This window comes from Haliaeetus leucocephalus, unplaced genomic scaffold (genome assembly GCF_000737465.1).
Source record: "Haliaeetus leucocephalus isolate CR32 unplaced genomic scaffold, Haliaeetus_leucocephalus-4.0 Scaffold1000, whole genome shotgun sequence".
NCBI lineage: Eukaryota > Metazoa > Chordata > Aves > Accipitriformes > Accipitridae > Haliaeetus > Haliaeetus leucocephalus.
In genome coordinates this window covers 2,315,717-2,339,292 of record NW_010973436.1, presented here as the reverse complement: position 1 = coordinate 2,339,292, position 23,576 = coordinate 2,315,717, and the positions used below count along the sequence as shown (strand labels likewise).

At 53.9% G+C, this 23,576-nt stretch overlaps 2 protein-coding genes across 3 annotated transcripts in view; both read right to left on the bottom strand.

Annotated features, from left to right (window-relative positions):
• Positions 1–1,004, bottom strand: part of LOC104842455 (protein FAM19A5-like) — a 4,628-nt gene extending 3,624 nt beyond the window's left edge. The window contains exon 1 of the mRNA XM_010584785.1: positions 908–1,004. Within this exon, the coding sequence (XP_010583087.1) occupies positions 908–1,004 (97 nt within the window). The remainder of the gene's footprint in view (positions 1–907) is intronic.
• A 3,469-nt stretch (positions 1,005–4,473) lies between these two features.
• Positions 4,474–23,570, bottom strand: TBC1D22B (TBC1 domain family, member 22B). 2 transcript variants are annotated; one of them, XM_010584622.1, is made up of 14 exons: positions 23,481–23,544; positions 20,318–20,413; positions 18,819–18,875; positions 17,547–17,860; positions 16,450–16,629; positions 15,879–15,949; positions 15,320–15,448; positions 14,806–14,871; positions 13,767–13,881; positions 6,593–6,699; positions 6,168–6,243; positions 5,718–5,845; positions 5,379–5,474; positions 4,474–4,880 (listed from the first exon to the last, which is right to left on the bottom strand). In XM_010584622.1, the coding sequence occupies exons 4-14, from the start codon at positions 17,821–17,823 to the stop codon at positions 4,752–4,754; spliced, it is 1,374 nt and encodes a 457-aa protein (XP_010582924.1). In that variant the 5' UTR covers positions 17,824–17,860; positions 18,819–18,875; positions 20,318–20,413; positions 23,481–23,544; the 3' UTR covers positions 4,474–4,751. The 2 variants fall into 2 exon arrangements, with proteins under 2 accessions (XP_010582924.1, XP_010582923.1); XM_010584621.1 differs by lacking the exon at positions 20,318–20,413 and having other exon boundaries at positions 23,481–23,570.
• Between the last annotated feature and the right edge of the window lie 6 nt (positions 23,571–23,576).

Genomic DNA, 23,576 nt, shown 5'->3' with positions numbered 1-23,576 from the left:
ATGCTCCAGCCGGCCGGGAGAGAGGGAGGAGAGAGAGGAGCCCCCCCGCCTTCCTCTGCGCCCCCACCGCAGGGGAGAAGGTGCAGCCTCCCCCCCCCACTCCGTGCAGGACCCCCCCCCGTGCAGCTCTCCCCCCCCTCGGTGTGGAGCCTGCCTTGTCTTCAGCCCCAGTGCCCCCCACCCCATCCCAGTCCTCATCCCCACCCCTGTCCCCAGCTCCCTCCATCATCCCCAACTCCCATTTCTATCCCCAGTTGCCCCCGACCCCGACCCCCCAGTTGCTCCCCCTCGGTGGGAGCTGCCCCCTCCTGGCCCAGGGTACGGGGGATGCTGCAGCCCCTGCAGCTCAGCCCCCCAACCTGGGGCCATTGGGAACAGAAAAAGAGGAGAAAACAGAGCCAGCGTCCACTTCTCCTCCAGCCATCGGTGGCACGGCCGTCCCCAGGAGCCGAGGCCACTGCTCGACCTCTCCCCGTCTCCTGGGATAAGGGGACTGGACCCACTCCGGGTGCTTCATTTGGCCCTTCCACCTCCTGGGAAGAAACCCTAAAACTCCTGAGCTGCTGGAAAACTTTTCCTCCTCCCCAAAAAGGCTCCAAAAGAGCCAGTAACTGGCTGGCGCAGACAGCATGTGCCGGGAGGAGCGAGGCAGGAGGTGGATCAAGGGGACGAGGCTGTGGCTTGGCCAATGCAGGTAGCATTTGCCAGGGAAATGTATGAGCCAACTGAACCTGCCCGGGTGGGCTCTGGTCCCAAGAAAGGCCTGGGAGGAGATGCAGCGGGGTTCCTTGGATTTTAAGCCACTTGGAAACCCCTCTCTGGCTCTGGGCTGCCGCTCCCCGTTCAGCTCGCCCGGCTTGAATCCGTGAGTCTGTGAGTGGGAGGGACACGAGCTGCTGTGCCGTACCCCCAGCACTACTCGGAGCCGGGCACGGGGTTGGGACTGGGGAGCCCTTCTTCCTCATCTTCAAGCCCATCAGCTTCTCTTCAAGGCTCTTTTCCATCTCTCATCCCTTATGGCCCATAGTTCAAAGTGGCCCCGGTCTCATCGCGAGGGTTTCCTCTCCCCTCCACCCTCCTCTTGATTTTATTTTGTCCTCAGGACATCTCTCAGCCCACCTGCCTGCAATGGCAGGAATCAGTCGGGGCTCCCTTATTACAGCTCCTCAGGCTCCACACTTTAATAAAAAATCCTGGTTGCATCCAACAGAAACAGGCTTGCAGATACAGTCACCATTTATCGTCATGAATGGCACAGGAATGTAATGCAATTTCCCCTGGGGATTCCATAAAGGCTTTGTTTGGGAGAGGAAAAAAAATGCCAAAAATGCAGTCTTGGGTTAGAGGGCTCCACGAAACTCTGCCGAGGTGTTTACAGCCCTCAAACACCCCAGCTTTCCCGCAGAGAAAAGCTGCTGCCACCAGCCCCCGGACCAGAGAATTTGCTCCCATTAACACCTGAAAGTGTTTTATTTCACAAGGCTGTGCTGGAAGCCGGTGATGGGAGAGGGGCTGCACCGTGCTGGGACACAGGTGAGCTGGTGGGCACAAGCCAGGACACGGGCACTTGTCACTGTGGCAGTGGCTGGCCCTGGTGACATTGGGGACCTGCTCCCTCCTGGCCAGGCTCTCCCCAGCCCCCAGCACTGCTGGTTTGCTCATCTGCAGCCCAAGACCGAGGCAATTGCATTTCCATCGCTGGACCTCACGCAACTGTGATGCAAGCCCACGGTGCCATGTTAATGGTAATAAAAGGAGAAATAACGAGCCCTGCAGTTAAACTCCCTGCAGCGGGTCCCTGCCTCTTTTGCTCCATCCCAGACAGACCTCCAGCTCCTAAAACCTGGGTGAAACCCCAATTGCTGGTGGGTGCCCGGTCCTGCTGGGGCTGGCAGGGCTGGAGATGATGCCGTGTCTCCTGCAGATGCAGAGGACAGCGGGGTGGTCCCCGCTGCGGCAGCGCAGCCTGGCCACCCTCTAGTGCCACCGGCCACAGGGACACCCTGCTCCCTGCCTGCAGGGACCCGAGCTTTCATCTGGAGCCATGCCGATGTTTCCAGGCTGGGAGAAGAAATCCCATTTGGGTAGGATGGGGCCTCATCCTGGGTCACCCCAGGATGGGGATGCTCAGCACCTTGCAGGATCAGGGGTATGGTCACCCCTTGGCTGTAACAGCCTCAGTTTCCAAAGGACAACAGGGCACTCACTCCGAAAAGGGCGCTGAGCCTGCAGCAGGATCCAGCCCGGTCAGGGAAGGCTGTCTGAAACCCAGACCAGCTCCTGCCAGTGTTGAGGCCAGAAACAACCTTGATGGACTCTCCTGCCCCAGAGTAAAGGCTCCCTGATTTAACCTCTCTGCAAAGCAGGGGGTGCAGGGAGCAGAGCCCAGGAGAGGGGTCCGGGGGCCGACTTGGTGCTGAGGACACGGCCGTGACGGGACACAAACCCTGGATGGGGAGAGGAGCTGCATGGGCCTGGTGGGACCCAGGGGAAGGAGCTGGAGAGCCAGCCCTTCACAATCAATTATAACAAAGCCTGGGCAACAAACGCAGGTAATTAGACTCGCCCAGAAGTAATTATAGTTGTTCTGCTCCATTGAACTTTAAAAAGTAATTAACAGGGGACAGAAAGCAACTTGGGGGGGGCAGTTAAAGGTTTGACCTCCCATAAGCTGCTCTGACCAACAGCAAACTCAGACACCACCACTAAGTCCCCCAGCAAGACACAGAGAACCTCCCCTCATTTTACAGCTGGGGAAACTGAGGCACAAGGCAGGGGTAGGCAATGTGCCCGAAGCCCCTCATGAGGCCAAATAAGGACTGACCACCCTCAACCCCACCGCAAATACTTGCCAGACCACACAGTTCAATGGTTAGTTTTGGGCTTTGTTACTCCCCCCCCCTTTTTTTTTTTTAATTCATCATGTTAAACTAAAGGACCACCAGGCCTGTCTCAGAGAAAACAACAAAAGGCACACACAAAAATAAAGTGAAAGTCCAAATACCTGAGAAAAAACAACTCCAGGTTAGGAAAGCGATTTCTTGAGACACTGTTTGGAGTTTTATTGGCAACAAGGCTCTGCCTTTCACATGCTTGGCGCTGGCCTCACGGCCCGCCACCTTTTCCCACCGGGAACAGCAATGGAAAGCGGAGGGACCAGAAACCTCCGCACCCTGCCGAGATAGCCTACATCACCCCATGGGAGCGCTGGGAGAAACCTGGGGTGGCCCAGATCCGTCCCCCCACGCCCTCCCGCATCCAGCCCTTGGCATGACATGGACAGTGCCTGCCTGCGGGAAGAAAACGGCTCATTAAAACATTCACGATGGGTTTGACTTAAAAGCAGACGGCAACGAGGCCAGCCCGGTCCTTGCCGGCCCTGCGGAGGAAGTCCTGGGAGGACATGTCCGCATGGCCGGGGAGTGCTGGGGGCAGCCAGTGCTGGATCCGGGATCGTTCCTCCCCAGAAAGTCCCGCCGGCAGCACCAGCACAGCTCTGCCCTGCAGCGCTCAGAGGGGCACATGCCAGCAGCCGACAAGCCCAGATACCCTGTTTCCTCAGCACGGCTCTCCCCTGCTTCCCACTGGGAGCTCCCATCTCCTTTAAATACCCAAATCCTCTTTGTAAGGGAAGCCTTGAGATACATATTTCTATCGCACATCTTCCTGGCAGATCCAACACTGCAAAAACACGGTGGGGCAGAAATACCTGCAGCTCCGAACTGCCCCCCATCTCCGGAGGGGTCCAAAGCCCAATGACGCCGTACCCAGGTATCCTTCCCAGGCATGGAGAGGATGGGGAGAACAAGGGGTGCACATTATAAATATAAAATCATTATCTGCTACAAACAGAAGACGTATATTGTACATCTTTGACCCATATACACAAGAACACAATATACACAGAATGTCTTGGAGGAGCGGGGGCTTTGCAAGGGGGGTTCAGGAGATGCTGCTCCCCTACCAGCCCCCCTGCACCTCCCCCCTGTGCTGGAGGGGGCTGTACCGACAGCACATAGGTCACCAAAAGTCCCATCAAGCTGGTGCGCATCATTCGAACTGCACATGGATGGAGTGGTCCCCCTGCTGCCAAGCCCACCCCGCTGCCCTGGGGAAGAGGGAGGCGAAGAGGATGGAGAGAAGGAGAAAGGGCAGGCGTGAGGGGATCTCTCACGAACCCACAAAGTGCTTGGGGTCTCCGGACCCTCGGAGCGAAGCTAGGCCCTGAGAGAAACTTCTTGCCCTGCTGCCCTCGGGGGGAAGGATTTTTCCAGCCAGGTGGGTCTCTGATAAGGCATTTTCATCTGGGAGTTGGAGTGGTGTCAGAAGAGAGAAGGGAGCAGCGCACGTGGTGGCAGGTTAACACGAGGCAGAGAAGCCAAGGTGGTCCCAGCCAGAGAAGCCCAGGGTAGGGAGTGGAGAGGACGAGAGGGCTTTGTCCTCAGCTCAGTTTATCTGTAAAGCTGCCCACCATGTCCTCCCCCAGCCCCTTCAAGGCTCTCGCCCTGGCTCAAGCCACCGGCACGGTGTGAAATACTGACGGTCGTTGGAGTGGCACATCCAGGCGCATGGAGTGGCAGACAGGCACACGTTAAGAGTTAAGACAAGAGTCGATGTGAGCTTTGTACAGCGAGGAGCAGCTCCCGGTCGGAGTGTCCGAGGACTTGGGATGACAAAAATGCCACAGTGATCAGATTGGGCCAGGACAGGGGTGTGAGCACGGGGGAGAGGAGGGAGTCAAGTCCTGGCACCTATCGGCGGTAATGATTGGGGGCATCTGCAAACATATACTTGAGTCTGTAGGCTTCAGCGAGCAGGAGTCCAATTTCTTCGTTACCCCAGTGTATCGTGGGCAGGTTTTGTAACAACATCAGAAGGCCCTGAAAGAGGGGAAGGTGCTTAGTTTGGGGTGGTTGAAGGCTCCAGAGCAGGCTTGGGGCTGGCACAACCAGAGGCAGCAGCACTCAGTAACTTTCGCTCACCACACTCACAAGTCTGAAAGGCTCAGAGACAGCATTAAGATGTGCTCGTGTCTAGATCCGAATCAGTGAAGCACCTCAGATGTCCCCAAATCCCTTGAGATGAAGGTTGCTACCACAGTGTTACAGCTGGACACCAGAAGGCAAACACGAAGGGACTTACCGTGATCAAAACTTGAGCCCAGGGAAGAGCTGGTATTTGATGCTTGAACCCTCTAACAGCTCAGTTCTGTCCTGAGTGCTGAAGCTCAGACATTACTTTTAGGCAAAGATCCTGAGACTGGATGATCTTGGAGCCAGCTTTGAGATGACTGTTGACTGTGTCCGTGCTGGGCTCCCACTCAGAGCAATTCCCTCCCCTCTAGGCCCAGGCAATTACCCCCAGCCCCAGGGACTTACTTGAAAGTCTTCCTCATCTAGGATCTCCTTCCGCCACTTGATCAAGAAGGCGGCACAGACATACAGGTGGAAATGTGAGAATCCTTCTGGCTCTGACTGTGGACAGCAAAACTCTGGGTCAGCTCCTGCAGCTCAGCTGGAGCATGACTTCCCTGGACACAGATATCCTACAGGGCCACCCATCACCCAGCTGGCTATAAATGTCCCAGGGCCATACTGCCTTCCTTCCCTCATCTCCCCAGCTGCACTGTGCTGCCAGAAGACCTCCATCCCCTCATCTACAGGGAATGGGCCGCACAGTGACCAGCCAAGCAGGGAAGGCAGGGGGAGCCTGCATACCTGGTAGGTATCCCAGAGGCGGATGGTGCAGCGAAGAGGCAGCTCCCTCATAAGCAGATTATTCATCCAGCGAAAGGCAAACTGCAGGTATTCGACCTCGTACTTCCTAAAGTGATTATGTACCTGCTCTGAAACAGCACATTTCACTTACATACCCGGGGACCACAGTGCCCCAGCTCCCGCATGCGGCACTGCCCCCAATGCACCAGCTTTCACACACTTTCAGGCTGAGACCTTGCTCTCCTAAATGCCTCTACTACCTCACCCTGTGCTACCTGGCCAGAAAAAACCCTGTCCCCAGGCAGTTTCTGGCTGACCCTACCCTGCCCTGCTTCCGTACGTGTTGTAGACAAGTGTCTACCCTTGCCCTGAGAGTATGACTTGCAAAGGAGGCCTCCCGCTGTTGTGGCAAAAGAGGCTCCAACCTGCTCCAATCTCCTTGTCACCTACCATCGATCCGGCTGACTAGCTCCTCCAGGGCTTTGACTTTCTTCTGGATCCCTGGCTGTGCAAAGGTGTAGTTATCCTGTGGGGAGAGGCCATGAGTCAGAAGCAGCAGCTCTAACAACAGCTAGAAACGACCAAAATCACATCCCCAGCTCCACAGGGAGCCGAGATCACCATGAGCCAAGGAGACATGGCTCTTGAGCACTAGGATCATCTGCCTGCTTATGAAGTCCCTAGTCAGGGCAGTGCCAGCTGGACAGCCGCAGCATCTTATTTCCCCAGGATTTTGCCCATGGGTTCTGCTCAGTGAAGCAGCAAAATCTCCCAAATGCTGGGACAAACAGAGCGCTCACCCAAACACAGAGAGATGACTGCACTGTTACCCCAGCAAGGGGAGAGAAACCTCTGCGGCCCCAGAAGAGGCTCACCTGTATCCCATCCAGCAGCTTGCTCATGCACCAGAAGCTATCAGCTTCGATGCTCCGTAAAACATCCTGTGACAGGTTTGTCACGTCAAAGTTCTCCACGTCCTCCTCTGCAAAATAGAGAGGGAAGAGCATCAGGACAGGGGACACAAGGAAGCTCATGGGACACATCGAGGGGCTTTATCAAGCCAAGGCAGGGCAAGAGGCACTACAAGGCTCCCTGCATGACATGAGTGGCCTGCCTGGCACAGAGCACATCATCCATGCACTGAGCTACTTCTCCAACCCAGGTGAAGGGCTGAAGGACCCGAAAGACTCAGTGGCCATGACGTGAACCCAGTCCAGCTCCCCGGGGGACCGTGGGAGGGATCCCACAGAGCTGCCGTTATTGTTGTCCCTCTGGGGTGAGGGCTGCACATGGACAAAGCTCCTGGCATATGGGACCCCTCTTGCCGGACCGCATCCCGCCTTGGTGACAGCAGGTCTCTGCCAGCTGGTGGCACCACAGGGAGAACCAGGAGAGGTGAATCCATCACTGCAACCAGAAACCAGGGAAGAAAATGCTGCTTTTGACCTGGGGTAGCACGAGGGAGCTGATCTCCCATTCCCTCTTTGGAAAGATAAGATTCATCAGTGCCAGCCTAAGACCGAGTCACAACAGGGGCACCCAAAAAGTGGCTGCCAACTCCGAGGACCCATGAGGAAGAACTATCAAAGCCTCAGAAAACTCTACAGGAGAGGAGGACTCTCGGGCACAGTTGCAAGGACCCAAAAGCATGCAGACATCTTCCTGGAGAGCAAAGAGGCTCTGAGTTAAATCCAGTGTGGAGCCTGACAGTGGGGGCACATGGAAGAAGGACTGCTCAGCCTCATAGAGCTTCTCCTCCTCCTTGAGCCTGGCTAACAGGAGAGCTCCAGCAAACAGAAGCAACCCCATGCACAGAAGAGCCTTGCTGCAGGGGAAGCAGAGATTTGTGCAAGCTTGTTTTTCAAACCCAGTGAACCAGGTGCCTGAGAGCACGAGGGTTAGTAGCAGCTTTGTCCCCAAAGGGTACTCACAGAGTGCAAAAGGTTGCCCTTGCTTTTAAATAGGCTTATGAACCCCCTGGAAGGGCAAGGGAGAGATCAGATGTCTCAAGGGTGGGACAGTGGTGTTGCTGGCTGAGCTTGGAGCAGAGATCACCTGCTCCAGGCCAAGCTCACCTTAACCTGGAGGCTGTGGAGGGCAACAGGCAAGGGAAGGCAGTGGAAGTTAGGAAGGAAACAGTCAGGAGACACAGGTGTGGCCCTCCTGGCTTGGCCGATGCAGCAGCTCCCTCCCTTCCTCCTCAGGAGGAGAGCGGCTGTCACGCTGCTGACGGAGACCTCAGAGGGAGCTGTCATGCCGCTAAATCGGATCAACAGATGCCAGGGCTGAACTGGCCTATTTCCAAACCCAGAGGCTCAGAAATCCAAACAAGCGTCTTTGATCTTGCTTGTAAAGGAGCAAGAGGGAGAAGATGGGTCTCGGGGCTGGAGCCGGGCCACCTTCTTGGCTCAGATACACCGCAGGGCAGCTGTCGCAGGCTGGCAGCACTGTGAAAACTGACACTAACAGATCCTGCCCGCAGGAGGATGGGAAGTGCAGAGCCAGCAACTCCAATGCTGCTCCCACCTCTGCCCCTCCTCTGGGGCAGAGCTCAGCTCTGGAGCAAACTGCCACAGGGAGCTTTAGGGACAAGCAAGGGCTTAAACCTGCGTTAATCTGGCAATCTTGTACTGCAGAAAGAGCAACAAAGCTGTGTTTCAGTTGCAGGTCATCATCCAAAACTACCACTCTTTTGCTGGCTTCTCCACAGCCACTCTCAAACAGGTAATGAGAAAGACAGGCAAAATCTGTTTAACACCCATCTCCTTCCCTAGATAAATTCCCCCACAGAGTAAGGAGGATAGACAGGAGAAGGAGCGGGACAGGGCCACATGCATACAGTCAGGTTGGACTGGTGGGAGAGGCAGGCTCAGCCACGCAGCAATGAGCCTTGTGCAGCAGACCTCCCCGTGCAGCTCCACGCATGAGGACTGAGATGGAGAAGGGGATGTGGTGACCTGCCCATGTGATGGGGAACACCCTGCTGCTTGCACCAGTATGGGGACAAGAGGAGCAACCCTGCCAGCACCCTAGTGTCAAAGCAAAACAGCAGTAGGAGATCCCCAGCATGAGCCAACACACGTTGCAAGAAGCTTTGAAAAAAAACCCGGGTCTCTGGAGTGTGTGGCTCAGCACAAACATCTGCTCAGCAGCATCATTAAAGAGGCCCCGTGGAAAGGAGCGAGATACTCAACATATGGCTCCGACAGGGACTGAAAAGGAGCCAGCGGCACAGTGATAGCTGCCTGCAGCTGGGCTAGAGGCAGCCAGGACACCGCTGCCAGTGTCACAGGGTGCCCAAGGGCAGCTGGGGCTTGGGGAAAGCAAAGTTCCTGTGAGTGACATTTCAAAAGGGCTCAGGGCTGACACAGGAGAAGGGGCATCACAGTCCCACTTGAACCCCTGCCCCAAATGCCTGCCATGGAGCAGATCAGAGGAGCCAGGGCTTCAGCCTCCCACCTCCCCGCTTTCCATAGGGGAGCTTTAATGACTCCCCATATTCTGGCAGCTGGGGCTCAGTGCAGGACTAAATGCCTGGAGAACAGTTAAACCCAGTCTCAGCTCACAGCTCTGCACAGTAATGGGCAAGTCTGCACTGCGTGCAGTGAGTGACAGGTCCAGGGCAAAAACAGAGTTCAGAACAAGCTGGGTCAGTCACAGTGTGACTAGTAACACCCAGGTACAAGGCTCCCCTTCTCTTCACCCAAGCTTCATTTCTGCTCCTGCTTACAGGGAAACAGAGTCTTAATTTAACCGTGATTAGGATTTAGTAACAAAGCCAGTTAGGAGTGAGCAAGAGCAATACTTTCCATGGCACTGCTCCCCTCTAGAGACTTGGTGAAATGCCAGACAGGTCCCAAAGCTGGTACAATCCCTTATGCAAGGCCTTGAATAGAGGATGGAAGTGGTGTCATATGTTGAGATGGGCAGAGAGCACTGGGAGAGGGTGCAGGGGCCAGCACTGACACTACCTGGGGATGCTGAACTCATTTCTGAGCTCTGTCACTACCATTTTAAATGCAAACACAAGCCACGAGAACTGGGATTGACTCAGTGCAGCAGGAGGGGCTGCGGGACCTGAGATGGGAGGCAGTTTTAGCAGGACTAACAGCTCAGCATCCCTGTGCTTGGCAGGCCTTCTCTGATCACCTGGAAAAAGGGGCATGTGGTTTCCTCCAGCAGGTGCTGAGGTGTCATCCCTGCCCCAATTCCACAGATGCCACACTGCCTCTCCCCATCCTCACCGTTCAAGCTCTGCATCCCCAGTGGCACTGGCAGCCTGCACCCATCCTAACCAGAGGGCAGCAACAGCAGGCTCAGCTGCTCCTGCAGCCTTAACACCTCCCTCAAACTCTTCCTCACAGCAGCACCAGCTGAAAACAAGCAGTGCTCAGCAATCCGCAGCAGAAGCCATCGATCAGCTGGGAGGAGGAATAGCTCCAGCTATGGAGCTGCAGTGGCAGGGGCCCAAAGTGCCCATGCTTGCTGCCAAGTAGCCGAGGCAGCCATGTGTGTACAGAAGGCAGGTAGAGCATCACAGGAGAAGGTGAGCCAGCTTGCCACACTAGGGTAAACGGGAAAACACAGCAGTTAAATCTATCCCATCTGCCAAAAGCTCACAGCAGTCTGCACAGCACCTAGAAGAAGCATGAGTTTTGCATTCAGACTGGGTGCAAGTACAGGAAAAGCAACGGGTCCTGACTAGCACTGGAGAAGGGGGCAAGGGAGTTCACACACAGGGATGGGAAGCTCTGGGGAAGAGCTGCTTCTCCCTGCTTCAGCCTAGGTGGTATTTTCTGAAGCTGGTCAAAGGGGCACACACACTGGATTCAAGGCATTGCTCAGAAAGAAGAGGGAAGCAACATCAACGGGACCCTTTCAGTCAGGCTAGGGAGATGCAGGTTAATAACGGGCTCATCCAGTTCCCAGAGCATCCCAGGGCAGCTAGAAGAAATAGCTTCCCACAAACGTTTTTCACTCACTGGTCTGTTTACCTCCTTCAGGACTCAGAGAGGCATACACCCTTCCTTCCCATACCTTCTATGGTGACGATGGAAAGGCATCAAGTCAAAGACACAGCAGTATGGCCAGCCAAACTGCTCTAACTACTACCCCAAGCAAGCTGTGTTTAATCCCTCTGCACACAAGAGCCTGGGAGTTTGCTGGGTTACTGCTGACTGTTGGTTCATTGCTCGCATCCATTTCAATGGAAGGAAACTGCTGAATTGTTCCCTGAATGTGCTTGATAAGCTACAGACCATCCCCTATGCAAACCACCCACCTTTTCCTCATGGACACGTTCTAGCCTTTGGTGGGATGCCAATCAAGCCCTCTGAAGGATCTTTTAGGCCTTGGTCTATTAACTGACATATAATGGAGACACTACCACCCAGACACATTAATCAGCTGATAAGCCCCAAGGAGAGGTTTTAACTGATCTGTAGAAAAGTTGATTGGTTGTCTGCAAATGCAATGCCTGCTCAAAGCATGGGATGATGCGTTAGGAGTCTACAATGAACTTGGAGATGGGGACCAGCCCATTATCAGCAGTGAGACTGCTTTATGAGAAGCCACTAGATTGAACAGTAGAAGACCAGGGTGTCAGCCTGGCCTTGTGCTGAACAGCTAACCAAAGTCAACAGCTTGTGAACTCCCACCTCCGCCATCAGTTCTGAATCACACATGCACACCACGGTCCCTGGAGAGCTGTGATGGTCCTGCTGAGTCAGCTACTGTGGGAGGCAGCCCTTCAAAGGCTCTAACACAAACAGCTCAGGGAAGACAGTGGGCATCTAAGCAGATGAGCCAGCCAGCAGCACAGTGGGTCCCTTCTAGCGGTCAACAAAACACCTGCTCTGAAAGGAGAGAAGGGACAGCAAACCCAAGAGGTTTGAGTATGGAGCCAGGGCTGGTGCTGACTTCCCAGAGCCAGCTTTAAACGAAAAGCGAGGGAAAATTTTCCAGGCCAGTTGTACACACACCTTTGAATGTGGAAGTACCCTCAGATGACACACAGGTGTATGAGCCCTCAGTGGCTCTGTGGGCAGGGGTTGTCTGAGCCACACAGATCGTCCCCCTTCCCAAGGGGGATACAGCTTGAAGAATACAAGCAGAATTTCCTTTGAAAAAAAGACTTCCCACAGAAAGGTGAGTTATCCCTTCACACATGCTGCACAAGGATTACCAAACTGTGCAAGGCCTCTTTTGGCTCCCCTGCTGCAAGAACGCAGGTACAGTGCAGACTTGGCTGATCCAGGGATCCTGAGGATTAGTGATCCCACAAAGAGACACTCTAGACCTGCCCTGCCCAGCACCAGCTCTTCAGGGGCCTGTCAGTAAAGGCAGCTGTAGAGAATAGCCAATGCTCCAAACCAGTGACTTAAATCCTGCTGCAAAGGGTTTACGTGACCATGAGCACTGCCAGTTCTTTCCCACCTACATTCAAGGCAATTACTGATTTTGTCCTTAAACTCTCACTGCTACACAGGCAGACCAGAGAGCAGGTAGCCACTGAGACTGCTTGTGACCTAAAGGCTGGCTTTCAATCCCAAGCTCTGGGGACAAAGGGGATGCATGATGTTGCTTGGCCAAATTCAACTCAATGGGTCTCATGCAGAGGAGTTTTTTCCTCCAACACAGGTTTCAGAGACAGCTGGAATCAGGAAGGCCACATTCAGAGAGGAAGCTTCAGTCAGGGGTGAAAACAGCCCTGGAATATGGCAAGAAGCATGACCCTGGCAAGAGATGGACAGGTCTGATGCAGCATGAACTCTACAGCCACATGCAGAGAGAGTTGAGCCCTGACGCCCAACACAGTACAGGACTGCAAGAAGACATACCAGCTACCTGCAGGCAGCTCTGATGCTTCAGACCAGCTCCCTTCTTGCACAGATAACTCACTGTGCACAGCTCTACTTCTAAGCCAATAAAACAATCCTGGACAACCAGCCTCTGCCAAGACTAAGTGCCATCAATGCTGCTCAAGCAATAAGGCACAGGAAAAGCCACTGAAAGGGAACCTGCTAAGACTTGACAGGGTCTTGACGTCCCAGGAACAGGAATTCACTCCAGCTGGTAGCAGTGCCACATTTTGTGCCTTCTTCAGGCTGTGAGGAGCAACAGCACTTCTAGGGATCAATCCTGACCACACCAGCTACCACAGTGGAAACTGAGGTGGCTTACCTCTTCACAACATCCTCAGAAGAGGCAGATCAGTACTAGTTTACAAAGCCTTTGCTAGACAGTGGAAGGCTTCCACTGACTCAACAAGCTTTGGATCAGACCTTAAAAATATTTGTTCGACAGGATTTCTCTGTCACTAATACAGCTTTACAAATTCCCTTTTCCTTCTATTTACAGTGAAAACAAAGAGCCTTTAGGCATAGGGATTACAGCATCCCAGCATTAATGTCAACCCCAAAACACAGCTAGAGCTGTAGAAAGAATAAAAATGCTATGGGTGGAAATGACTTGATCTCTGGCTAAAAGCAACTGGCTGATAAGCAAGCCAAAAGCAGCAGGGAGAAGTCAATTTGCTTTCTGAAACTCTCAGCTTGAGAAACACACCTGTACTAGCAGCACAGGACAGGAATCTTTATTTAAACAGTTTGTTTTACATTCTCAGCAGGGTCTCTTTATACTTCACTCATTCCTCCTAGAGCAATAACTAGCTCCAAGCCCAAGCTTTGAGAGCAAGACTCTCCCCTCCCCCAACTCTGTATATCAGAGGTTTCCCTAAACTCCCTCAGCACCTAAAAGACCCCATTCTCCTCCAAGCTGTAAGGATGTTAAGTACATTCAAATGCAAATCCTCCCTTAGCACTTCAACTTCCATGGAGCTCAGCAAGGTTATGAAACTGAAGTCGATTCAACCAGGCAGCAAAGATACAGTAAGAGGTCAAGATGCATCTCCAGCCTGGCAGAGGTGCTGAAGGAAGAACGCATCATCCCCTCCAGAGAGGCAAGCTTTTCCGATGCTAGCACTTCACACCATTTCAAACACCGTGGTCGAGAGGCAGCACCGTGCTTCAAACAGCAAATGTCACTTACCAACATACTCAGAGAGGAACACAACAAAGAATGGAGTGACCAGGTCATTGATTCCCTGTACATAGCCGCTGGCTGGGTGTCGAATGGCCCAGATAAACAGGATTCTTTCAAAGATCTAGGGAAGAATGAGGGAAAGCAGGTACTTGCATTAGCCGTGCACAAAGGAAAGGCAGAAAAGCATAACTGCTAATCTCAGGGAGCAGAGATCATGCGCTGACAGGCTTTTCTGCAGCAATATGGGTAAGATAAGAAGCATGCAAGTACTAGGAGAGACTCCTGTATGATCCACAGATCCCACACAGAGACCAGCCCCCACTTCACAGAACAAGGCAGCCCAGGCTCCTCATCAAAGCCTCCACTTGAAGAAATGCAGATCCAACTTTTTAAGATTGAGGTGGCTTAAGACCCTTCCACCCACAGGGCAGGGCTGCCTACTAGCAGAGCAGCATGCCTTGCTGGAAATCACGTGGAAAGCTAAGGCTACTTACTTTCTGTTATCAGCACAGTACTCCCAGCAAAACATCACAGATCGGGATAGTTCCCAACAGGTCAGACTTCCCCCAACAGCCAAGGTGTTATTTCCAGAACGCCCCAGGACACCACACTCTGACATACCACATACACACGCTGAGCTTGTTTCCGAGGACAGATACCCACACCTCCTGGGCACCTCTTAAACCCATCCCTGCCCAGGTTTCTCACACACTGCTTCGCACAAAAGAGGTTTCATAGCAAAACAGAACTGATCTCCTGTTCTGGTTCAAATGCCTTGAATTTGTCTCAAAACAAAAGCTTGAGGTCTTTTACCAACTCTGGGCTACATCTCGCCACAAAAGAGCTGATCTCATAACCCTGAGCTCCAAGTCTGATGTCTTTCAGAAACATGGGACAAGACCAAACAGTTTCAGCAGGTATTTACATCAGGAGCTGTCAGCCAGGTAAATTTCCCCACAAAGCTAACTCACTAGTGGCAGTGCTAGTCTAACTCCACACACACGCCCCACGGCAAATGTGGGGCAGGAGCTGCACTCCCCCTTACCTCCTGGACGAGCGGCTGCTGGAAGAGGGGAATGAGTGGGTTGGTCCTTGGAATGTCGATGTGTATCTGGAAGAGAGGGTGGGTTACACACACCAGCTGTGCTTTCTGGGGGCACAATAACTCATCACAGGCTAACAGAGGACAATCCACCCCTCAGTGTCCCCTCAAGCGAGAGGTGCACTGGCTGACAAGCACAGCAAGGGCTACACATGACAGCTGCACTGAGAAAATCACCTACAGTTTTATCTCCAGTCTGCTGCTCAGGCATGGGCAGGTGGCCAGAGCTGGGAAAGAGTTGGGGTCTGAAATCTAGTTATTAGATCAGTTTAGGGAAGGCGTAAACTAATACCTGTAAGAAGATGAACAGAAACATGGTGCCCTGTTCCCAAGGAGAAGGAAGCTACAGCTACAGGAAGTCTTAGCATGACCCCAACCACATGGACAAGCAGCAGCAAGAGGGAGGAAAGGTATATAACCAAGGCAGAAAGCCAGGCAACAGGCAGAGGGCTTGTACCTGTCGGTAGGTGTCTTGATGGTGCTCCTCATTGCGGGAATCGTAATACTGCTGGATGAAGCCGAAGTACTCCTCCCGCTTGCGCTGCAGAGTCAGCTTTCGCCGCTCCATGTTTGCGGGGAGATAACCCTGCAGCAGGAAAACCTGTGTCAGGGCAGACGCTCTTCCCTCACCACAAACCATCCCCTGAAATCCTACCAGTCAGCTGTGCACCCGGAATCATCAGGCACAGAGACTCAGGAGCTGTGGAAAGAGCTTTCATGGGATTTGGCTTTCCCAGCCGCTGATGCCTTTACTGATCTTGGAGCAACCCAGCTTCATGGGATTCAGTTTCCCAAAACAGTGACACACACATTCCCAGCACCAGTCTGGGCTTTGTGCTCAAAGAGAATGTAGCAATTACACTCCCTGACCAAAAAAACCCTACAGCTCACCCGTAGGCTGGGCACGGATACAACATGAGCAAACCTGGTTATGGGACACATGAAGGTCTAGGAGCACATGTCCCTGGCTCAGCACATTCCCCCCACACTCCTGCGTCACAGCTCCAAGTACTCACTGAGAGGAGACGCCACGTCACAGGCCGGACCTCTCTGGGCACACCAGGCCAGCTGCATTTCCTCAGCTCATCTGCAAACGGACAGTGGTGGCAATGGATTAGATCCTAGGCACGTCCAGGCACCACTACACCTAGAAGGAGAGGAAAGCCCAGTCTGCTCCTGCAGGCTCTGGAGACACTGAGCCTCCAGGAAGGCTCCACATTAGCAATGACTGGGGATGTGGGTCTGCAGCAAGGGCAGTAGAGATGATTTCAGCTTAGCCTGGGCACAGAACTGGTGGCTGCAGGGGCCCCAGTGTGCTGTAACATCAGTTCTCATGCAGAGCCTAACAGCCCCCAGTGATCACAACCATCATTTGTCAGATGGAGAAAGACTAGGAACAGACAGGGAGCTGGTGGAGGACATTACCATCTGCCAGCAGAGCAGTTTGTGCAACCATCCCACCTGGTGCAACTGCAGGCAGTCATTTTCTCCACCCTGGAGCAGATCCAATTACAACTTGAAGCAGGCAGCAGGCCCCCTTTGCCTTCCCCTTCCCACCCACAGGCACCCCCATTTTGCCATACTCACCCAGGTCTGTGTTGTGGCTGGAAAGGAGCTGCCGAAACTTCTCCAGGCGGGTTTTCTCCCTCACTGTCATGGGGGGAGCGCCCGAAGCATTTTGGTCAGAGATTCGGGCAACAAGTGGAATGACGGGCCGAAGGGGAAGGGACTGCTGCTTCTGAAGTGGGGTCCGCACACAGGCCTCCTCTGCAAGGAGCAGATGCTGCAGTTAGGTGGGGAAGATCGTGTCTCTCCAACCCTACCTCGCTCCTCTGACCACTGTCAGAGACCTGCCACTGCAGATTTCATCCCTCTCTTCCCAGCCCCAGCAAACAGAGCACCACTGGCCCACTCTGATGGATCAGCTGTTGTGGCTCTTCCATCATTTCCCTCCCCTTTCTCCTTCCCTTCCTTCCTCCTGCATCCAGACACCTGGCTGCCAGTGGATCAGACTTCCCTCTTCACATGCGAAGCCATGGGCAGAAGGACACACAGGAGATGAAGCAAAAGAAGCTGTGGGAATCCCAGAAGAACTGACCTTCAGATCTCCTCTGCTCACCTCTGATCTAAATAGTGATCAAGCTAATTGCTAGCACAGAGAGAGGAGGTCATGGGCTGCCAATGCCACCTGCTGGCAGCAGGGACCTGCTGGGTTACTTTCACAGCACAGGCAGCCGTCTGCCTGTGACAAGGCAGAGTGAGCCGGGGCTGATGCTGCCCAGTTCCCTGCCCAAGCTGTACCGACCTGGGCCCTACAGGGCCTCATCCAGACCTTTACTAAGAGCAGCACACTGGGCCACAAAGGAAGCAGAAGGTGAGCAAGCCCAAGCAAGAACTTAACAGATCTCCAAAATCCCTTAGGACCCAGAACATGAGATCCTCTGGGACAGACGTGTCTGTATGCAGGATATTGAGCAGCAAAGGACACTGAAGCATTAAGGCCAGGACTCCAAAAATGGCTCCTTGGAGCATAGGATACTACAAGGAGGCAAAAGCCTCTGTTGAGCTTACAGGCTGTGTCACAGCCTCTCACCCATAACATGTGAGTAGCAGCAAGTGGCCGAGTTCAGCAGTCAACCAGGAGAGCACCAGAGCAGGAGGCTGCTCCTGAAAACAGCTCTTACCAGATGTCCTGGACAGCTGGGCCTCACTACTGGACTTGATGACCTTGCAGTTGGTGGGCATGTCACTGAGAGTGGACTGGGCCCGCTCAGGTTTCACCCGCAGCTTGCTGTGGTTCTCCAGAACCTGGGCGGCCGTGGCCTTGGCCACTTTAGAGTTCAGAGTTTGCAAAGAAGAAGAGGAAGAAGAGAAGTCCTCATCTTCGTCATCACCGATGTCCCAGGCATCACTGGTGTTGCGGGCAAACTCATGAAAGCTGGAGGCCTTCTTGCTTTTCATAGGCAGTGCGTTGCTCTTGGAGCGGTCCTTGATGAAGCTGGGAGCCAGAGAGAAACAGTATCAAAGCAATGCTGTCAGACGAGTCCATTTTCTTTCCTTCCTTATGTCCTCACTCCAATCAGTCAGTCCCTTTTTCCAGTTTCCCTGTTCCTCCTCCCAAACCCAAGGAACGTGTAAAGTCTCTCCGGGCTGCCTGCTGCCAGGAGGCAGAGCCTGAGCTGGTGTGATGGCAGGGCACAGAGGCCACAGTGCCAGCAGACAGCTGGAGAGGTGCCAGGCTTCCCAGATCAGAAGGGCAAAGGGGAGAGACGTACAATTCCTCCAGGTGTACCTCCCCCCACCCTAGAGGAAACTGGTAGATAACACCCAAAAAAAGTCTTGCGACCTGGGAGAGGCATGTCAGAGGTTGGATGGAGCCAGTCTGCACTTGTGGACACCCCTGATACAGCTGCAATGGCTCGCAGCAGATAGACCAGCCCGGTTCTTTTCTCAGGCACAGGAGGAGCTTTTGCATTTACCCTTAAGCTACAGGAGTCAAAGTCCACCACCTGAAGTGTCACAGACAAGGGGGAACCTTCACCGCTACGCAGCACGAGATAGAGACAAGGAGGCAGTTCAGCTCAGCTCTGCCTTTTCCTGCTGGGAAGGGTGCTGCAATTCTGCAGTGTCGCAGCTGCTGGGCAGCTTTACTTCCCCTTCCCTTAATTCTTCTGTCTCCGAAGGGGAGCAGAGGGCTCAGACACCATTGCTAAAAAATATGCCTGTCTCCTCTGATGTGTCTGGTACGGTATGGATTTCGGGCTGTAAAGGGTGCCAGCAAATAAGCTTTCCCTGCAAGCTTTTGCAGAACTCAAGACAGCACCACATGCCACTGCTGCCCTTCTCCACTGGAACATCACAGTGCCAGAGGATGCTGGAGACCTCCACCTACTGCAGGACTGAGCCAAAAACCTGCAAAGCCGTGCAGCCTGCATCTCCAGAAGATAAACACTTACTTTTTGGTGAGCCGGGGATCCAGCGGAGGATGCTGTGCGCCATAGACAGGTTGAATGCTGCAGGAAGAGGATAGGAAAAAAAAAAAGACAATGCAAAAACCCACAGAGCACCCAGGAATAATCTCCTTAGCCTAGACTGGGGTCACACTTCTTGCCTGCTGTCGGAAGCTGAATAGAGACCAAAACCAACTTCAATAACCTTCTGTCTTCAAAGCCTTAGATCCAAAGCACCACATTCAGCTGAAGATTTGCTCTTTGCACCAGCAAACAGCAGCCTTGTTTAAACTCTTAGGCTCTCTACAGTCTGAGCTGGGATTTGAGATCTGCTCTTTCCTGCACCACCGATTCACTCTGAGTGACCATGTCTCTCAGTCTCCCTGCCTTACACACTGATGTTCAGTCTCTTTTCCATCAAGGGGATTTCCAGGTTTGGAAATTCACACTTCCAAGCCCTGCGGGACAGGGAAGCCAGCAACACTGGGGCTCCTCCACAACACACCTGAGGGTTTGAACCCCATGCTGGCTCTCAGGCTCGTAGCCAATGCTACAGCGAAGCAGCCTCTGGTATGGTACACAGTTTGACTCAGGTCCAAATCCCAGCTTAATCAACTACTTCCTATGTGGCCTGAAATGAGTCACCACATCTCAGTCCCTCAGCTCCCCTCCCTGTGGAGCAGGACTAGTGGGACAGGGAGCCTGAGAGCTGCAGGCACTACATGGGGAGCATCACCTCGGGGAGGAACTGCTAGACAAGTGCTCCTCACTAGTTTTACAGGCTCTGGACATGAGACAGGGATCCTAAGTTATTACCTGCATTTGGGTAACTATTCACAGCCACCCCACCCTGAAAAACCATCTCCGGAAAACAAGTCCTCCCCATCCCTTGGTACACAGCATGGTCCTGCATCCCATGGTGGAGACAAGGGCCCATTCAGAGCTGGCACACAAGGGACAGGCTCCTCTTGGGTCAACAGAGCTGGCCTGGTTTCCAGGAGCTGCATATGGTGCCCGGCAGTAAAACAAGCAGAGCCCAGCTGTGTAGGACAGGGACAGCAGCCTGGCACAGCTAGGAAGTGCACTGGGAACCAGTTGATGCTGGGGAAGTGGCAGCAACAGGCCCAGCTGGCAGGGTAGAGATGCAGAGATCCAGGGCAGAGGCTGGAAACAACCACAGCACAGAGAGATCTTGGTGGTGAAGCCTGGCGAGGGGTGGACTCGCCGCTGCAGGGGCTGTCCCTTGTGGCTGGAAGCGCTGAAAAGGCTCACTGTGTTTACCCACCAGCAATCAAGCCTAGGAAAGAGTTTGCTGACTAATTAGCATCTAGGAATCAGGACAGCTATTAAGCAGAGGCACCCCCGTGGGTGGGCACAGCAAGCAGATTAACAGGAGTAAGAAAAACAGCCCCTCCAGATCAGCGTTACTTCCCAATGACTCATGGCAGCTCCTTGCAGAAAAGGAGCCAGCAGAGCCTCTCCAATACCCAGCACCAAGCTCACACCATCTCGTGACAGCAGTCACAATGCTGCTCCTCTCTGTGCAGGGATCCACGCGCTGCTGACGGGTGACCGATTTGATTCACGAGGGAAGGCCTGAACTTCACAAGCCAAACGAATGATGTGTGTTAGAGATAGAGGAGGGGATGTGGCAGCCAGCTCTGGGTGAGGAAACCCTTCCCTGGGGCTCTGAAGCAATCGTCTGATGCCTTCACTGGCTAAGGGCTGCTACAGCAGCAGAGGGTCCCACCTCCCAAGCAGCTCTTCTTAAAGAATTTGAACCCAGGCTCCCCCAAACAAAGCATCCCGAGCTGATCTATTCGCACAGCCCATCAGCCTGTGCTCCCACACAAGCGGCTGAAGATGACAGTCTCATTTCCAGCAGGCTACAAAGGCAGGGCTGAACACCACCATCCTGCATCAGTGACCTCCAACCGCTGCATGGAGCGGGTTCACCCCATGTTTGTCCCATCTTTGCTGATTCTCTGCCCTATCCACCCATGCAGAGGGTGTAACAGGCTGGACAGGAAGAGTGCAAATGCCATGAGGTGTGCAACAGGTGATTTCTAAGATACACGAGCACATGCACAACTACCAGACGGCAAGTTTGTGCCACCCTTGATGTCTGATCCCGCTCCTTTAGCTCACGTCCTTGTAGCTGACTCCCAGCAGATACCACAGCTCCACACAAAGGTGCATTACCACATCCTACTTTTACAGCTGAGAAAATTGAGGGAAGGGAGTGATACCACCAAATGATGCTTAGTAACTTTACTTACTCTTGCCTGGTTTTCCCTGATGCTGCTTGGCTAGATGAATCTGCTGTCTCCAAGCTGTCCTCACCTGACTTCTGCATGGACAGAAAGCTCAGGGCAGGCACTACCCCTCAGCGAACACACCACTGAGACAGGAACCAAGATCTAAGCTGACACTGTGCTCCCAAACTGACTGGACAAGTCCCCTATCCTGTCTCCATTTAAGCTCGTTGGGACCGGCATTTCTTTTTACCCTGTGTTCAGTGTCTGGTACAACAGCTGTAGTATCTGTGTTACACCACTCACGAGGAGATCATCGCAGAGTGTGGGTTTTTGACACTGCAGCAGAAAGCATATCCATGAAACCTCAGTGCCACTTCGGACACAGAATATATCTATTCCTAGCAGATTCTGCTTCTCTCCTTTTAAAACAGTATTTAAATACCCCCCACTAGAACCTGACTACCCGTCTCTCTATAGAGCAGGAAATAAACAACCCATCACACAGGATAACACACTAGAGCAACCTGCCAATGCATCCCCAGAAAATTACTGGGGCGAGAATTCCCAATGCAAAAACCACAGGGCAGTATTGGAAACATGAAAAAACATCTACTAGTTCTGCCACCATAGATCTACAGGGAAAAAACACCAACTAAAAGCTAATAAAACTCGGTGACCAAATGCACAAAGTGTCACAGAAAAGGAAGCTAACAGTCTCCAAATCTTTACAAAGCCTCCCTCTGCTAGCTTGTCAGGGCTGAGAAAGGAGAGCGCCAAGAATCTGTACAGCAAGACCTCTCAAAGCTCAGACAAAAATGAAGAAAGGGAGTTTCACATCTAGCGACCATGGATGCAGCACATCCCCCCTCCACCTTTCACGGTTGTGTTGCCCAAGACCTGTCAGTAACTGTCCCTGCAAAGGACCAGCGCGCAGGGTATTTAGAGGTGGTAACGAGGCTCCTGGACAGCAGGATATTTGCCAAGCAGCCAGTTAGGAGCAGGGGAGAACTTTGCCAAAAACTTGACGTTGGAGTGTATTGTCTAAGCAGGACCAGCTGCCTACCAGACCGGTTCACCTGGTTTGAGCTTTCCAAGCCAAAGCTCGAAGTCACCCCACTGCAGAAGCGAGATGCTGTCTAAGACCACCAGCTGGAAGCATAGCTGTGACCTCTGGGTGAGGGATGGGAGCAATCAGGAGACAAAATAACCCAGGGCGAACACAGCATTTTCTGCCCCCATGAGCAGAAGAGGAGGAATGTGTTGTGCTTGTTGCTTTCCCTTTGCTTGCCACAGACCTGTATTGTCCCACCAACCTGAGGGAGCCGGCACAGCGACAAAGAACCAAGTGAAAGCACATTAGAAAGAGAGATTTAACTGGCCTAGCAGGATTTAAAGCCAACTAAGCATTTCAGACTGCGTCCGCACATGAAGCAGGGAAGGGCACGGTTCAGATAAGGCAAATGAGAGCAAACGTGAGGAGCACCAGATGGGAACAGCACTTGTGAAAGCCTCCCCAGAGAGGTGGGTGCCCTCTCCCCAAGGGAGCCTTGTAAGGAGCATCTCCTTCATCACCACCAGCCTCTTCTTCCTATACACCACTTGAATCAGGCATTTCACTTGTTTCACCCATCCCTGGGTGAGTGCGGGTGCCTCAACAGGAATTGGGACATCACGGCCGGAGGAAGCAAAGCCGGAGAGGTGCACACAGAGAGCCCCCCTCAGTCCCTCATATTGAGTAGAGGTGGACCAGGAGTGACATCCCACACAGGAGACCATAACAGGGGGGACATGCATTGGCAGGGGCACTTGTTTGGGACGGAGTTGCTGCCACCCAAGGCGACACCTCTAAGGGCTTCGGGAAGGGATAAGGTTTCTTCAGCATCTCTGGAAAGGAGAATGGTACAGCCCTGGCTCCGAGGCCAGCCCAGGGGGGCCTTCAAGGCCCTGCCCCCCTCCACCCTGCTTCCCATGGGGCAGAGGGTGCACACAGGGTCCCCCCAGCCCCCACACGGCCTTGCCCTGCCCTACAGATGAGGGGGCAATCGTGGCGCTGCCCTCGTCCCTCGCCCAGAGAGAACTTCCTCCAGCAAAACTCCCCTGCCCCACAGCCTGGCGTGCCCCTGGCATTCCCCCTATTGCAGGGGGGGCCCCCGGGGCCCCCAACCAGCTCCGCTGCCCCATAGCCGGAGTAAATACCGCTGGTATCCCCCCCGACCACCCTTGCAGGGGGGTACCCCGAGGCCCCCAGCCCCATAACCAGGGTGGGTGCCGCCGACAGCCCCTTCCCAAAGCAGAGGGGCTGCTCCAGCTCCCCTACCCAACGCTCCCCCAGCTAGGGAAGGGGGCTGCGGCGCTTGCACCCCTTCCCCGCCGGACCGGGGGGACCGGTACCGGCCGGGCCCGCGCTCACCTGCCCGGCAGCTTGGCGCTCCGCTTCCAGAACTGCCTGCCGCTCTCGGCCGCCATGGCGGAGGGGAGAGGAGGGGCGGGCCCGGCCGGCCAGCCA

Coding starts and splice junctions, on each gene's coding strand:
- TBC1D22B (XM_010584621.1), bottom strand. CDS start 23,536: ATGGCGGCCGAGAGCGGCAGGCAGTTCTGGAAGCGGAGCGCCAAGCTG. Junction 15,449..15,878: donor TGACGTGGCGTCTCCTCTCA/GTGAGTACTTGG, acceptor TTCCTGCTGCAG/GGTTATCTCCCCGCAAACAT. Junction 13,882..14,805: donor AGCAGCCGCTCGTCCAGGAG/GTAAGGGGGAGT, acceptor ATTCTTCCCTAG/ATCTTTGAAAGAATCCTGTT.